This window comes from Poromitra crassiceps (assembly GCF_964638095.1).
Source record: "Poromitra crassiceps genome assembly, chromosome: 14".
NCBI lineage: Eukaryota > Metazoa > Chordata > Actinopteri > Beryciformes > Melamphaidae > Poromitra > Poromitra crassiceps.
Genome location: NC_139633.1, coordinates 13,801,370 through 13,818,366, shown reverse-complemented (window position 1 = coordinate 13,818,366; position 16,997 = coordinate 13,801,370). Strand labels below are relative to the sequence as shown.

At 42.6% G+C, this 16,997-nt stretch overlaps 1 protein-coding gene and 2 long non-coding RNA genes across 3 annotated transcripts in view; all 3 read right to left on the bottom strand.

Annotated features, from left to right (window-relative positions):
- Nucleotides 1-1,029: 1,029 nt before the first annotated feature.
- On the bottom strand, nucleotides 1,030-2,324 carry LOC310788831. Its single transcript, XR_014553311.1, has 3 exons — nucleotides 2,198-2,324; nucleotides 1,878-2,014; nucleotides 1,030-1,784 (listed from the first exon to the last, which is right to left on the bottom strand). It is a non-coding gene; the product is annotated as an uncharacterized lncRNA (long non-coding RNA).
- Nucleotides 2,325-5,737: 3,413 nt separating this feature from the next.
- Nucleotides 5,738-7,032, bottom strand: LOC310788995. The gene is made up of 3 exons (XR_014553323.1): nucleotides 6,906-7,032; nucleotides 6,586-6,722; nucleotides 5,738-6,492 (listed from the first exon to the last, which is right to left on the bottom strand). It is a non-coding gene; the product is annotated as an uncharacterized lncRNA (long non-coding RNA).
- A 3,540-nt stretch (nucleotides 7,033-10,572) lies between these two features.
- The window catches only part of gcfc2 (GC-rich sequence DNA-binding factor 2), an 11,261-nt gene continuing 4,836 nt past the window's right edge, over nucleotides 10,573-16,997 (bottom strand). Inside the window, exons 8-18 of the mRNA XM_083650604.1 lie at nucleotides 16,841-16,964; nucleotides 16,329-16,380; nucleotides 15,278-15,363; nucleotides 14,933-15,132; nucleotides 14,549-14,693; nucleotides 13,840-13,961; nucleotides 12,916-12,992; nucleotides 11,859-11,925; nucleotides 11,616-11,762; nucleotides 11,294-11,430; nucleotides 10,573-11,186 (exon numbers count right to left, since the gene is read on the bottom strand). Of these exons, the coding sequence (XP_083506730.1) occupies nucleotides 11,054-11,186; nucleotides 11,294-11,430; nucleotides 11,616-11,762; nucleotides 11,859-11,925; nucleotides 12,916-12,992; nucleotides 13,840-13,961; nucleotides 14,549-14,693; nucleotides 14,933-15,132; nucleotides 15,278-15,363; nucleotides 16,329-16,380; nucleotides 16,841-16,964 (1,290 nt within the window). The 3' untranslated portion in view covers nucleotides 10,573-11,053. The remainder of the gene's footprint in view (nucleotides 11,187-11,293; nucleotides 11,431-11,615; nucleotides 11,763-11,858; nucleotides 11,926-12,915; nucleotides 12,993-13,839; nucleotides 13,962-14,548; nucleotides 14,694-14,932; nucleotides 15,133-15,277; nucleotides 15,364-16,328; nucleotides 16,381-16,840; nucleotides 16,965-16,997) is intronic.

Below are 16,997 nucleotides of genomic sequence, written 5' to 3'. Positions count from 1 at the left end.
GCTATAATAGTGGGGTCCTTGCAACCCTGGTGCCGATGATGTGGAATTTGTTGTGGATCGGTCGCCCCCTGTTCCAGTGTTGTATCTGTGTGGAGCGTTACTTGGCAGTGGTCCACCCTTTGATCTTCATCAGGTAACACTCTTGGGTAAAATGTGAAATTGCAGTCGTGTCACGTTTGGGGGGGGGGGGGGGGTAATAACACTGCTCATCTACTGAACCTCCGTACTCTGCTGTGCTTTCTTCCACAGGTTCAAGCCCCTGAGGTATAGAGTGGCCTGTTGTGGTCTGGCCTGGTGCATCTTCTCTGTCTCTGTTGTGTATTGTTCAATATGGCTAGATGTGGGATATCTATATATGATTCTGGTCTGCTTTGCTCTCACAGCATGCTTGCTTATGTACTGCTGCATCTCACTTCTCTGGTCTCTGAAGCAGCCAGGACCAGGGGGACGGGAGAAGGAGAGAGAAGGGGCGAACAACGTGAAGAGAAGAGCTTTTAACATCATGTTGGTTCATCTGGCTACTTTTGTGGTCAATTATTTGCCACCATTGCTGGTTCTATCTCTGCAGGGAGAATATGCTGCAGATCCCTTGGATGTGCTTCTTTCAAGTGTGGTTATGTCTCTGGCGATACTGTGTGGGCTGAGCCACCCCTCAATTTACCTGTACCGAGCTGGGAAGCTAACCTGTGCCTGAGAGCATTAGTGAGACTGCTTTTTCCTTTTACGCTCCGGACAAATGGAACAGACTCCCAGGACTCTAAAAACTGGAGCGATTAGTCTATAGTCATTCAGAGTACTTCTAGAAGATGCATTACATAGGGATTGCTCTTGTTTTTCTTAATGTGCTTTTTATTATTTGATCTTATTTACTGTCATTTCGTAACTTCCTTGTAAATGTCTATGCACAGGGCATCCTTGCAAATGAGAGCTTGGTCTCAAGGGCCTGCCTGTATAAACAAAGGTTAAATAAATTAACGCAAAAAATAAAAGTCAAAATTAACCTTGCATTGTACCTTGTGTCATTAATTACTACATACCTTGTGATAAATATTACATAATTAACCATTACCACACTCACAAAATATTGAGCAATATAGAGAATAGAAAATTAATAGAATGAGATTTATTATCAAATGTCAACTATTCATAAAAATAGTTATCTCCTGTACAAAAACAAGACAGCTGGCAAATTCACAATGAACAAGTGGGATCACAGAGAGGTAAACTGTTTTTGCCACACAATTTGTCTTTACAATTTTGCAAACCTTAACAAAAGACATACTTGTTTCAGCCCTGCACGATACACATACACACATGATTTAAATGTTCTCCTTTCTTTCAGTTAGATTTACCTGAAGTTTGAATTGAAAAGATGGTCTGTATTATGGTCCAAGTGCTGGTCAGACCACCAGATGATGACATCTCTGTTCTCTCTTATCGGCTCATGGAGAGCGGGACGTTTTTAACAACCAGGCTAGAAACACAAACAAGGAGCGGGTGGTGCTGTCACCTGAGCAGTCACCATTATGTCTTACAAAAGGCAGAAAACACAGTTCCTGCTTGCCATTATATTTCTGCTTGTCAGAATTACAGTCCACTAGTATCTTTTCAATTTGCTTAACCATCATCCACTCCACTGGGTCTTGACAGTTTATACTGCCTCCTGGTGGAGTAGTTGGTGGGAGTAGACAGCATCTTGATAGTGGTATTTCTCTGCTATAGCCATGAGAGAGTCCAAGGACCTGATTCTACTTAGAATCTGCAGCACTTCAACCACTGTAGACCTAGATAGGAAAACAAAAGACCAGATCCATGAATTACAGTAATGTTAACTGTATGAAAAAAGACAAGAAAAAAAATGGCGTGTGTGTTATTACCTAGTATTAGCATCTTCAGGGGACTGTTGTTTGCAGATGGAGTGAGCCGTCTGAACCAGGTGGTTACTGAAAGACTGGAGCTGAGGCAAACAGACACTCAGTCCTGTAAACCATGAGGCTGGCAGACTATCTGCTATCTGGAGGGAGAGAGAGAGAGAGATAGGTTAACAGAGAAAGAGGGGAAAAAGGGGCTGCAAACAACCAGATCTATACTAAAACCAGGTTAAAATATATAGACTGACACGAACACGCCCAGACACACAACTACATAAAATCACACATACATAAAGGCATCATAAAATAACATGGAATATAGCTACCTTCTTGCATGTATGAACGGCCTTGTTGGTCTGTGTCTGGTTCAGCAGAGTGATCATCAGATATCTGTTCAGCAGTTTGTCCAACATCAGCTCTTTCAAGACAGACTCAGGCAGCAGCAAATCCCACTTCCCCATGTTGCCTAGCAGCTGGATGAACACAAATCAACCCATTTAACAAACATTCACCAAACCTCTTTAAAACCAATGTCCCCATCAGGTAATGACACCGTACTAAAACATCAACATATCCATTTATGAAGAAATGGTGGTGTGATCCAACTACAAAACTGATAATTAACAAAACACAGTTTCTTGAATGTTCCTGAATCCACACCAACTGAAAGTTTCCACAGTTTGTCATACCGTCTCTCTGGGGTTTATTTACACAAATAGATTATTTATAGTCTGATTTATCATCCTGAGGCAGTGGCGGACTGCATAATCGGGCACGTCGGGCAAATGCCCGGTGGCCTGGCCTGCAAAAAGAAAGAAAGAAAAAAAAAAAATTGCTTTTTTTTTTTTTGCAGGCCAGGCCAGGCCACTCACTGAACAGCAGGCCAGGCGCCGCCTATTGGTTTACTAGTGGTTTTATTACTTTATTCAGGTTTAAAGTGGGTGCATCTCTTGTAAAATTGGACTTGGCCCAAATTGGGCTTCAAACGGCCCAAATCGGGCTTCAAACGGCCCAAATCGGGCTTCAAACGACCCAAATCGGGCTTCAAAAGGCCCAAATTGGGCTTCAAATGGCCCAAATTGAGCTTCAAACGGTCCAAATTTTTCACACACGTCGGCCCGTATCGGCCTGGCCTGCTTGGTATCTAATGCCCGGCCTGAATTATGATCCCAGTCCGCCCCTGTCCTGAGGTGATATTTTTCTTGCTGGCTTAACATTGGCAACACGTTCTCTACTTATGTAAATCTGGCCCATGTCATTGAACTTGTAGCAGGTTGAGAGCCTCACAGTAGCACTAGCACGTGTAGAAGGGCAATGACCCCTGGGTAATATTGCCCTCAGTAGAGTGGTGCGATGAAAATCAATGTGGAAAATAGAGACAAATTATATATAGTGTTGGCTATAACATGGAAGATTGTCCATCTACCAGTACTCGACAATGTTTCTAAATGTACCACAGCTATAAAAGCACCCAGGCATAAGTAGCACTAACAAGCTAGTTCTACTGGTGTTTTGGCTCAGTGGAGTAATCGTGTCATCTTCCTGTGTGTGCACGTACTCGCCTGCCTGCGCTCAGCCTGCTTGTTAAAATCCGGACTGGTTGTTTTTTGATTATGCAATATTTTATTACGACTGTTCTTTAAGTTATCCTGCTTTGCAGAAATAGGTTTTGAGTAGACTGTTGCAATAATTCACCCATTCACATTTTTTTCTTTAAAGCTATGACAGGAAAAAAAAAACACATTGAGCTGTCTGTGCACAAAACACCATGAGATACTACAGACCATCAATGCTGGTCATGTGTGAACTGTGCTTTTTTGTTGGTTTGTGGGAAGGTGTGGTGGTTTGTTTGGGTTTTTGTGTTTGTTTGGCTTGTTTTGCTCTGTCTTGATCTCATAAATAAAGTCAACTCTGTTGATAGGAACAAGCCTTTTGTGTCTTTCTTCACACAGATTTATAGATACTTTTCAAATCCACATTCACCATTGTTGAAGTCGATCAGTATTTGATTTATTAAAACACAATTTTGACAGGAATTGATATTGCTCAACCTGATTGCTCAAGATGGCTGTATGTATAATTTAATAATTGCCAATTATTTATTGATAAGCACTTTGTAGCAGCATTCTGAGAACGGCATGAATAAAGATTACTACTACCAGTCAAATGATCAAAATGACAAATTGACAGGGCAGTTTGCATAAGACTGCAGTTTGCAAAAGGCACATTTTGCTTGCAAATTTGTCTGTTTTCTCTACTAACCAAGTGTCATCACCAGTCAAGTCAAGATATTTGCATGCTATGAATTTGTTTTGCTTGAAAGACGTTTCATGTCACAAGTGAACAGGGACAAGTGGACCATAAATAACACGGGTGAGCAGGACAGGAAGCATTGCCACAGCAGGAGACTGAAGACAAGGCGTCAAGACACAGCGAGACTTTTCTCTAGACTAGATGATAGTCAATTTGAGCTGCTTCCACTCGGTAGGACTAGGGAGGGAATGAGGATAGTGAAGGATCTACCAAAGTTGACCACCTGAGAGAACATATACGGCCATCATTCAAGACAATGAATGATCAATTCAACAACTCTCAGCTCAGCTCACCCTCCAACGGATGCCACTTCGAACCAAACCAGACGGTTGCCAGTCTGTCCATCATCTCCAGCTGCATGTTGATTGACTTTGCAGTGGGCCTTCCAGCAAACGTATGGGTGGTTTGGCTCATTAGTCATGGAACCAAAGATTTGTTTGCTGCAGAATTCTTTCTTCTCAACTTGGCTATCTGTGAGATCCTTTTCTGCTTGACAATCCCACCCAGCATGTACTCTATGTACTGCTATAATAGTGGGGTCCTTGCAACCCTGGTGCCGATGATGTGGAATTTGTTGTGGATCGGTCGCCCCCTGTTCCAGTGTTGTATCTGTGTGGAGCGTTACTTGGCAGTGGTCCACCCTTTGATCTTCATCAGGTAACACTCTTGGGTAAAATGTGAAATTGCAGTCGTGTCACGTTTGGGGGGGGGGGGGGGGTAATAACACTGCTCATCTACTGAACCTCCGTACTCTGCTGTGCTTTCTTCCACAGGTTCAAGCCCCTGAGGTATAGAGTGGCCTGTTGTGGTCTGGCCTGGTGCATCTTCTCTGTCTCTGTTGTGTATTGTTCAATATGGCTAGATGTGGGATATCTATATATGATTCTGGTCTGCTTTGCTCTCACAGCATGCTTGCTTATGTACTGCTGCATCTCACTTCTCTGGTCTCTGAAGCAGCCAGGACCAGGGGGACGGGAGAAGGAGAGAGAAGGGGCGAACAACGTGAAGAGAAGAGCTTTTAACATCATGTTGGTTCATCTGGCTACTTTTGTGGTCAATTATTTGCCACCATTGCTGGTTCTATCTCTGCAGGGAGAATATGCTGCAGATCCCTTGGATGTGCTTCTTTCAAGTGTGGTTATGTCTCTGGCGATACTGTGTGGGCTGAGCCACCCCTCAATTTACCTGTACCGAGCTGGGAAGCTAACCTGTGCCTGAGAGCATTAGTGAGACTGCTTTTTCCTTTTACGCTCCGGACAAATGGAACAGACTCCCAGGACTCTAAAAACTGGAGCGATTAGTCTATAGTCATTCAGAGTACTTCTAGAAGATGCATTACATAGGGATTGCTCTTGTTTTTCTTAATGTGCTTTTTATTATTTGATCTTATTTACTGTCATTTCGTAACTTCCTTGTAAATGTCTATGCACAGGGCATCCTTGCAAATGAGAGCTTGGTCTCAAGGGCCTGCCTGTATAAACAAAGGTTAAATAAATTAACGCAAAAAATAAAAGTCAAAATTAACCTTGCATTGTACCTTGTGTCATTAATTACTACATACCTTGTGATAAATATTACATAATTAACCATTACCACACTCACAAAATATTGAGCAATATAGAGAATAGAAAATTAATAGAATGAGATTTATTATCAAATGTCAACTATTCATAAAAATAGTTATCTCCTGTACAAAAACAAGACAGCTGGCAAATTCACAATGAACAAGTGGGATCACAGAGAGGTAAACTGTTTTTGCCACACAATTTGTCTTTACAATTTTGCAAACCTTAACAAAAGACATACTTGTTTCAGCCCTGCACGATACACATACACACATGATTTAAATGTTCTCCTTTCTTTCAGTTAGATTTACCTGAAGTTTGAATTGAAAAGATGGTCTGTATTATGGTCCAAGTGCTGGTCAGACCACCAGATGATGACATCTCTGTTCTCTCTTATCGGCTCATGGAGAGCGGGACGTTTTTAACAACCAGGCTAGAAACACAAACAAGGAGCGGGTGGTGCTGTCACCTGAGCAGTCACCATTATGTCTTACAAAAGGCAGAAAACACAGTTCCTGCTTGCCATTATATTTCTGCTTGTCAGAATTACAGTCCACTAGTATCTTTTCAATTTGCTTAACCATCATCCACTCCACTGGGTCTTGACAGTTTATACTGCCTCCTGGTGGAGTAGTTGGTGGGAGTAGACAGCATCTTGATAGTGGTATTTCTCTGCTATAGCCATGAGAGAGTCCAAGGACCTGATTCTACTTAGAATCTGCAGCACTTCAACCACTGTAGACCTAGATAGGAAAACAAAAGACCAGATCCATGAATTACAGTAATGTTAACTGTATGAAAAAAGACAAGAAAAAAAATGGCGTGTGTGTTATTACCTAGTATTAGCATCTTCAGGGGACTGTTGTTTGCAGATGGAGTGAGCCGTCTGAACCAGGTGGTTACTGAAAGACTGGAGCTGAGGCAAACAGACACTCAGTCCTGTAAACCATGAGGCTGGCAGACTATCTGCTATCTGGAGGGAGAGAGAGAGAGAGATAGGTTAACAGAGAAAGAGGGGAAAAAGGGGCTGCAAACAACCAGATCTATACTAAAACCAGGTTAAAATATATAGACTGACACGAACACGCCCAGACACACAACTACATAAAATCACACATACATAAAGGCATCATAAAATAACATGGAATATAGCTACCTTCTTGCATGTATGAACGGCCTTGTTGGTCTGTGTCTGGTTCAGCAGAGTGATCATCAGATATCTGTTCAGCAGTTTGTCCAACATCAGCTCTTTCAAGACAGACTCAGGCAGCAGCAAATCCCACTTCCCCATGTTGCCTAGCAGCTGGATGAACACAAATCAACCCATTTAACAAACATTCACCAAACCTCTTTAAAACCAATGTCCCCATCAGGTAATGACACCGTACTAAAACATCAACATATCCATTTATGAAGAAATGGTGGTGTGATCCAACTACAAAACTGATAATTAACAAAACACAGTTTCTTGAATGTTCCTGAATCCACACCAACTGAAAGTTTCCACAGTTTGTCATACCGTCTCTCTGGGGTTTATTTACACAAATAGATTATTTATAGTCTGATTTATCATCCTGAGGCAGTGGCGGACTGCATAATCGGGCACGTCGGGCAAATGCCCGGTGGCCTGGCCTGCAAAAAGAAAGAAAGAAAAAAAAAAATTGCTTTTTTTTTTTTTGCAGGCCAGGCCAGGCCACTCACTGAACAGCAGGCCAGGCGCCGCCTATTGGTTTACTAGTGGTTTTATTACTTTATTCAGGTTTAAAGTGGGTGCATCTCTTGTAAAATTGGACTTGGCCCAAATTGGGCTTCAAACGGCCCAAATCGGGCTTCAAACGGCCCAAATCGGGCTTCAAACGACCCAAATCGGGCTTCAAAAGGCCCAAATTGGGCTTCAAATGGCCCAAATTGAGCTTCAAACGGTCCAAATTTTTCACACACGTCGGCCCGTATCGGCCTGGCCTGCTTGGTATCTAATGCCCGGCCTGAATTATGATCCCAGTCCGCCCCTGTCCTGAGGTGATATTTTTCTTGCTGGCTTAACATTGGCAACACGTTCTCTACTTATGTAAATCTGGCCCATGTCATTGAACTTGTAGCAGGTTGAGAGCCTCACAGTAGCACTAGCACGTGTAGAAGGGCAATGACCCCTGGGTAATATTGCCCTCAGTAGAGTGGTGCGATGAAAATCAATGTGGAAAATAGAGACAAATTATATATAGTGTTGGCTATAACATGGAAGATTGTCCATCTACCAGTACTCGACAATGTTTCTAAATGTACCACAGCTATAAAAGCACCCAGGCATAAGTAGCACTAACAAGCTAGTTCTACTGGTGTTTTGGCTCAGTGGAGTAATCGCGTCATCTTCCTGTGTGTGCACGTACTCGCCTGCCTGCGCTCAGCCTGCTTGTTAAAATCCGGACTGGTTGTTTTTTGATTATGCAATATTTTATTACGACTGTTCTTTAAGTTATCCTGCTTTGCAGAAATAGGTTTTGAGTAGACTGTTGCAATAATTCACCCATTCACATTTTTTTCTTTAAAGCTATGACAGGAAAAAAAAAACACATTGAGCTGTCTGTGCACAAAACACCATGAGATACTACAGACCATCAATGCTGGTCATGTGTGAACTGTGCTTTTTTGTTGGTTTGTGGGAAGGTGTGGTGGTTTGTTTGGGTTTTTGTGTTTGTTTGGCTTGTTTTGCTCTGTCTTGATCTCATAAATAAAGCCAACTCTGTTGATAGGAACAAGCCTTTTGTGTCTTTCTTCACACAGATTTATAGATACTTTTCAAATCCCCATTCAACATTGTTGAAGTCGATCAGTATTTGATTTATTAAAACACAATTTTGACAGGAATTGATATTGCTCAACCTGATTGCTCAAGATGGCTGAATGTATAATTTAATAATTGCCAATTATTTATTGATAAGCGCTTTGTAGCAGCATTCAGAGAACGGCATGAATAAAGATTACTACTACCAGTCAAATGATCAAAATGACAAATGGACAGGGCAGTTTGCATAAGACTGCAGTTTGCAAAAGGCAAATTTTGCTTGCAAATTTGTCTGTTTTCTCTACTAACCAAGTGTCATCACCAGTCAAGTCAAGATATTTGCATGCTATGAATTTGTTTTGCTTGAAAGACGTTTCATGTCACAAGTGAACAGGGACAAGTGGACCATAAATAACACGGGTGAGCAGCACAGGAAGCACTGCCACAGCAGGAGACTGAAGACAAGGCGTCAAGACACAGCGAGACTTTTCTCTAGACTAGATGATAGTCAATTTGAGCTGCTTCCACTGGGTAGGACTAGGGAGGGAATGAGGATAGTGAAGGATCTACCAAAGTTGACCACCTGAGAGAACATATACGGCCATTATTCAAGACAATGAATGATCAATTCAACAACTCTCAGCTCAGCTCACCCTCCAACGGATGCCACTTCGACCCAAACCAGACGGTTGCCAGTCTGTCCATCTACTCCAGCTGCATGTTGATTGACTTTGCAGTGGGCCTTCCAGCAAACGTATGGGTGGTTTGGCTCATTAGTCATGGAACCAAAGATTTGTTTGCTGCAGAATTCTTTCTTCTCAACTTGGCTATCTGTGAGATCCTTTTCTGCTTGACAATCCCACCCACCATGTACTCTCTGTACTGCTATAGTTGGGTCTTTGCAACCCTGGTGCCGGCGATGTGGAATTTGTTGTGGATCGGTCGCCCCCTGTTCCAGTGTTGTATCTGTGTGGAGCGTTACTTGGCAGTGGTCCACCCATTGATCTTCATCAGGTAACACTCTTGGGTAAAACGTGAAATTGCAGTCGTGTCACGTTTGGGGGGGGATAATAACACTGCTCATCTACTGAACCTCCGTACTCTGCTGTGCTTTCTTCCACAGGTTCAAGCCCCTGAGGTATAGAGTGGCCTGTTGTGGTCTGGCCTGGTGCATCGTCTCTGTCTCTGTTGTGTGTTGTTCAATATGGCTAGATGTGGGATATCTATATATGATTATGGTCTGCTTTGCTCTCACAACATGCTTGCTTATGTACTGCTGCATCTCACTTCTCTGGTCTCTGAAGCAGCCAGGGCCAGGGGGACGGAAGGAGAGAGAAGGGGTGAACAACGTGAAGAGAAGAGCTTTTAACATCATGTTGGTTCATCTGGCTACTTTTGTGGTCAATTATTTGCCACCATTGCTGCTTCTATCTCTGCTGAGAGACTCTGCTGCAGATCCCTTGGATGTGCTTCTTTCAAGTGTGGTTATGTCTCTGGCGATACTGTGTGGGCTGAGCCACCCCTCAATTTACCTGTACCGAGCTGGGAAGCTAACCTGTGCCTGAGAGCATTAGTGAGACTGCTTTTTCCTTTTATGCTCCGGACAAATGGAACAGACTCCCAGGACTCTAAAAACTGGAGCGATTAGTCTATAGTCATTCAGAGTACTTCTAGAAGATGCATTACATAGGGATTGCTCTTGTTTTTCTTAATGTGCTTTTTATTATTTGATCTTATTTACTGTCATTTCGTAACTTCCTTGTAAATGTCTATGCACAGGGCATCCTTGCAAATGAGAGCTTGGTCTCAAGGGCCTCCCTGTATAAACAAAGGTTAAATAAATAAACGCAAAAAATAAAAGTCCAAATTAACCTTGCATTGTACCTTGTGTCATTAATTACTACATACCTTGTGATAAATATTACATAATTAACCATTACCACACTCACAAAATATTGAGCAATATAGAGAATAGAAAATTAATAGAATGAGATTTATTATCAAATGTCAACTATTCATAAAAATAGTTATCTCCTGTACAAAAAAAAGACAGCTGGCAAATTCACAATGAACAAGTGGGATCACAGAGAGGTAAACTGTTTTTGCCACACAATTTGTCTTTACAATTTTGCAACCCTTAACAAAAGACATACTTGCTTCAGCCCTGCACGATACACATACACACATGATTTAAATGTTCTCCTTTCTTTCAGTTAGATTTACCTGAAGTTTGAATTGAAAAGATGGTCTGTATTATGGTCCAAGTGCTGGTCAGACCACCAGATGATGACATCTCTGTTCTCTCTTATCGGCTCATGGAGAGCGGGACGTTTTTAACAACCAGGCTAGAAACACAAACAAGGAGCGGGTGGTGCTGTCACCTGATCAGTCACCATTATGTCTTACAAAAGGCAGAAAACACAGTTCCTGCTTGCCATTATATTTCTGCTTGTCAGAATTACAGCCCACTAGTATCTTTTCAATTTGCTTAACCATCATCCACTCCACTGGGTCTTGACAGTTTATACTGCCTCCTGGTGGAGTAGTTGGTGGGAGTAGACAGCATCTTGATAGTGGTATTTCTCTGCTATAGCCATGAGAGAGTCCAAGGACCTGATTCTACTTAGAATCTGCAGCACTTCAACCACTGTAGACCTAGATAGGAAAACAAAAGACCAGATCCATGAATTACAGTAATGTTAACTGTATGAAAAAAGACAAGAAAAAAAATGCATTATGTGTTATTGTAAATGTGTTATTACCTAGTATTAGCATCTTCAGGGGACTGTTGTTTGCAGATGGAGTGAGCCGTCTGAACCAGGTGGTTACTGAAAGACTGGAGCTGAGGCAAACAGACACTCAGTCCTGTAAACCATGAGGCTGGCAGACTATCTGCTATCTGGAGGGAGAGAGAGAGAGAGATAGGTTAACAGAGAAAGAGGGGAAAAAGGGGCTGCAAACAACCAGATCTATACTAAAACCAGGTTAAAATATATAGACTGACACGAACACGCCCAGACACACGACTACATAAAATCACACACATACATAAAGGCATCATAAAATAACATGGAATATAGCTACCTTCTTGCATGTATGAATGGCCTTGTTGGTCTGTGTCTGGTTCAGCAGAGTGATCATCAGATATCTGTTCAGCAGTTTGTCCAACATCAGCTCTTTCAAGACAGACTCAGGCAGCAGCAAATCCCACTTCCCCATGTTGCCTAGCAGCTGGATGAACACAAATCAACCCATTTAACAAACATCAAGATGGAAAGGCTGTCACAATATGAAAGTGCTTAAACAAATCTTTTTAGCGAGTCGTACTTTTACAGCCATCCAGAACTGCTGGTCTCTGAAGCGACACTGAGGAGATGATCTGTCCTCTAGAAACCTGGATTTAAAAAAACACACACAAGGAAGACAAGATCTTAGAGAATATTTTGATTGATATGATTCTAAATATAGCTGAATCGCTTGGTTTGACCAAGTAAAACTCTTTTTATAAGCATTTTACGAAATGTCTATGGAAAAATAAATGGCAGATCCACGGATGAAATCCCCTTGGTTTGTATGCCTAACCCGGAAGAGGGTGTGACTTTGGCACTCTATAACAGAAGAGTGATTTCTTTAAGAGAAAGGACGAGAAAAGACTAACTAAGAGCAAATAGGAAAACTGTAACAACTAAAAAAGGTAGTGTTAGTGGGTAGGTACTAGGTAGTGGGCCTGCCGTTATAGAGACCATCCTGTATTCAACGTTCAATGGCCACAACAGCCATCTGTCTAGTCCAGTGGTCCGCAGGGCTCTGCCTGGTGGTCCGCCAGAGAATTGCAAAAAATAATAATAATAACAATATGTTTTTACATACACATTAACCCTGAGGAGTAGCCGGATTGGGCTGATTTTCAGAAATATCGTGATATTTGGGAAATATCACAATTTTGAACATTTACTTTCAGAGGCTGCAGCAGGCTCAGTTTTAAAGCAAGAGTGAAGTTTCTGGTATCATAGAAGACCTAAGGAATCGATTTGTACCAACCATGTCACGCTAGTTTGTCAGGAGGGTAGCTAAATAACACTTTAAGCTAAATTTTGGTGAGGGAAAAAAAAACATTTTCACAGCCTAATGTTGGCAGGTGTGCGTGTCCGTTTTGAACCAGCTAGTAGCCTTATATTGTCATTTAGCCTTTCTGCTGCTACTGCATGGTTAAATCAGCAAATTGTATTTTATTGGGGGGCGGCAGTGGAAGTGGTCCCTGGGAAATTTGGTTTGGTACGTAGTGGTACTTGGACGGAAAGGTTTGGGGACCCCTGGTCTAGTCAAACCAGGCTGCCTTTTCATCCATCAGTCATTTGGCTAACATGCACAAGAAAAGACTCACTTTTTAGGGTACAGAGGAATGAAGACATCTTCCTCAACACAACTCCTCAGTCGGCTGACCACGCCCTCCACAAATGCCTGCACGGGACACAAACACACATACTGTAAATATTCATAGGACACTATTACATCAATGAATAGGGGTTGTTGTTATATTACTATCTCCTGTTAAAATAACAATAAACATAACAATAATCATCATTTATATAAAGCACGGCATCTTGTGATATACAATTTCAAACTCGACATAACCACCTAACAAGTCAAGTTGCAGTTTACATCCATGTCTGTCCAGACAGGAAATATATGTAGTGAAGACTTTAAAGGGATTTAATAAAAAGTATTGACAGTGTATTTTTTTTAGCAACATGGAAATTATCACATGTGTGATTAAAACAAAAGTCTTGTGGTGCACTACCAGAGGAACAGGAGGCCCCGCCCCCTCCTGGTTGTCATCCAGGGAGAGGAGGTGAAGAGGGTGGACTCATACAAGTATCTTGGGGTCCAAATCAATATAATTAATGTGATTATTAGGTCAACCTAAAGGATTTTGGTGTCTGCAAAAGTAAGTGACAGCACTTCCACTGTTTTTGTAGAATGACCCAAGATCATTTTCTCAGCTACAGTGCAAAACATGATGCCACAGTGAAGGTGACCTTTGAACTATAAATAATTAACAGTACTTAGCATATGAATTCTTACGTTATGGACAAAATGTCTTGAACTTTGACCACCAAAATCGAATACGTTCATCTTGAGTCCAAGTTAGTGGACGTTTGTGCCCAATTTGAAGACGTTCCCTCAAGGAGCTTCTGAGATATTGCGTTAACGAGAATGGGATGGACGGACATATGCCTCCGACCACGGCTGTCACCGGTGGAGACATAAAAATGGTCTCCAGTGTCCCATATAAGTGTTGCTTTACCTTGACCGGTTTACTCTGCTCTCCTTGGAAGATGGAATAGTCCTCCCTCAATCTGTGACAAACACCAGACAGACTGAGCGACTGACACAGAGACAGAGGATCCCACACCAGATCCACATAGGCTACGCAGAGAAAGGGAGGGAAAGAGAGTGCAATCATTACCGTAAATAAGATGTAGATCACTCCAGTCTAGAAAGTGAGACCAACATGAAGTGGCAATTTGAGGGTGTGTTGCTTCTGTAATTCATACATCATAGAGACACTGCATGAAATAGGCCACGCCCATCACAGGGGAAAAGCTCCGTTCATTTCCACACACCAGCGTAATTTTCCTTGAATTAAACATAGCTAAAAGCTGTTGTGTGGTCGGCTGCGCAGACAACAAATGTAAAAAATCGCCAGTTAAAGTTTGTTTGTACTCCTGAGCAAAACAAGGAAGCCATTGAGAATTGGCGAGAAGAAAAATGTGGATCTAGCTGTCAAGAAGTAAGTTGGAGTGTTCATCTTCCGTATATACGATCTTTTTGTGCAACACGCAACCATGCACGTGACATAGGAGAACGCCAGGATTGGAGGGGGGGTTTCCGTTTTCCCCCGTCTTGGGCGTGGTTTCTGAATGATGACGCGTTACGCAGTGTCTCTATACAGATGGATGGGGGGGGGGGGGATTTAAAAATAAAATGTAGTAATTTGTGTGCGAGAGTGTTACCTGTCATTTTGGATACTAGTGTCTTTTCTATGATGTTAGGTAGAGTCTGTCTGTCTGTGTGTTCTAGTTCTTCGTAGCCGTGGCCGTGACAGAAGGTCTCCACTGCTCCGTACCACGGGAGGGCTTCAAAGTCCTCACTGGCATCCTGAGACAAACACACACGTCAAGTTGGATACAGAGATCCATAAAAACATCGCTATTGATAACAAACATAATCAGCATCACATGGCGGGTGATGGCAGCTCTGTGTATCTATGAGGCTCTATGTTTGTTTGTTTGTTTGTTTGTGAGTGAGAGACAGAGAGAGTGAGTGAGTGAGAAAGTGAGTGAGTGAGTGAGAGTGATTGAGTGAGAGAGAGTGAGAGAGAGAGAGAGAGCAAGTACCTTCAGAGGGTTCCACCCCAGCAGCTGATGCCTGATGATGGGGTTGAGTAGCTTGGGCAGACACAGAGAGATGTAGGCACTGTGGTAGGAGTCGGAGTAGGACCCTCTCCATTCTTCAAAGCGAGACAGGATCTTCTTTGTGTCGCTGAACTCCTCCTGGACATCAGAAAACACCGCCTGCGACCTCGACAGGACATCAGCTGGGGGAGGGGCACAGGAAGAGAAGTAACACAGGGATCATGTCATTCAGCCAGGACGCCATGAAGTGGAATACCTGCTGAGGAACAAAAGGGATAAAAAATCAAATAAAAATCAAATCAATCAATCAGAATCTCTGTCGCTCACCTGTCTCCTTCTGCAGCTGCTCCTCTTCCTCTGCTGAAGGCTGCGTGTCTTCAGGTATGTCACTGCAGTCTTCTTCACCTTCATCACTGGACCATGCAAGACAAATATAACGCATGTTAAGAAAGACCAACAAAAGGGAACACATGAACACAAAGCATGTTTTTTTTACTGCTATGCTTTGGCCATCACAGCTCTCACCAAAACTAAGGGGCTATGGATGTAGACTAGAAAGGAAACTGTGCAAGCTTATACAATAAATGTATCAAAACAAATGACAACAAAAACTAGTGTCACAGGTTGAGCTGTGTATCAGATACCCTTGGTTAGGACTGTCGTATCATTTATGTTATCTGTCGAGTGATGTATGATATTTCAATTTACGTCTTTGCACCAGAGTATCAAACGGGAAGTGGGAGTGGCTTATGGTAGTTTATATATGACGTGGCATTTCCGCTGCGAGGCCTCTCTCCCAGGGCTAGATTGAGGAAGCCATGAATGCTCTGGAACGGCTGGTCTCTAGAGCCTCCCCTCCGTTTTCACGTATGGGTGTCAGTGTGTGTGTGTGATATTTATGTTCAAAGTAGCATCTTATGAGCGGAGGCTGCCGGTATCTGGCCTCCACACCACCGACTGGGCTGTCTATTGAAGCCAAGGCTGTCTTATCTGTCATCGCCCCTACCTGTCCCAGGTAGGCTGCTCCCGTCTGTTTGTCTTCTTGTTTGATCATTCTGTGCAAAGACGTTCTGTTATTGTTGTAGCAGGTCTGGTTAATTTAGTCACGAGCCTGATTCTATTTTTGAGAACCAGACCTGTCACACTAGTCTCCAGTATTTTGTTCAGTCTACCTTACATGGAGGGACTCTGATTGCTTGTATCTTCATTCAAGATTTTGCACCAAACCCATAACAGTTTACTCTGTTTCTTTGGAATGAGTATAAGACTTAATGGGGAAGGATCAAGCACTTAAACTTTAGCAGAAGAGTGCTCTGGAAATCGTATTAAAAGAAATAAAGCAAAGAAAGTCTAACCGGAGAGAAGAGACTTCACTCACCCTTGACTCTGTGTCCCATTGCCAGAGTCTCCACTCTGCCCATCAATGCTATCTACAAAAGCAAGTGAAAAAGAAAAGCAACCAGTTCATGTAATTATTGCTTCTGGCAGACTAATGTCACCTTCAACTAGAGCCAGGGCCCCTTTCAACATTTCAAAGCTTCCCACAATGGCCTCACATCAAATAACATGACATGACTTTTCCATGACTTTACATAACCAAGTCACCTACATGACCTCAATGTCAGGTAGGTGTACATGACACATGACACTCATCCATCCGTACAGTAAGAGCAGGAGAATATCTTCAAGTTTGCGATAAGATGTCAGAAAAGGGTAAGAAAGTGCTTCATACCCTCGGCACCTCACACTACGGCTAGTAACTTTATGTGACTGAGTGCCGGAGCCGGAGGTGATGGGTGAGGGAATGTAATGGGGTTAACCTGTACCTAATTTTGTATTCAGGTTATTTAAAAAAAAACAATAAAAAACACACACACACACACCACTCACAGCTGAGCTGCTGCAGGCGGGCAGCCTCCTCCTTGACAGTCTGCCGTCTGTGTGCACACAGCGCCTCCATCTGGTCAGACTGGAGAGTGTGCAAGTCCAGCTCCAATGAGTTGATCTCCACAACCTAAACGGCACAATCAACAAATTATCATCTGTG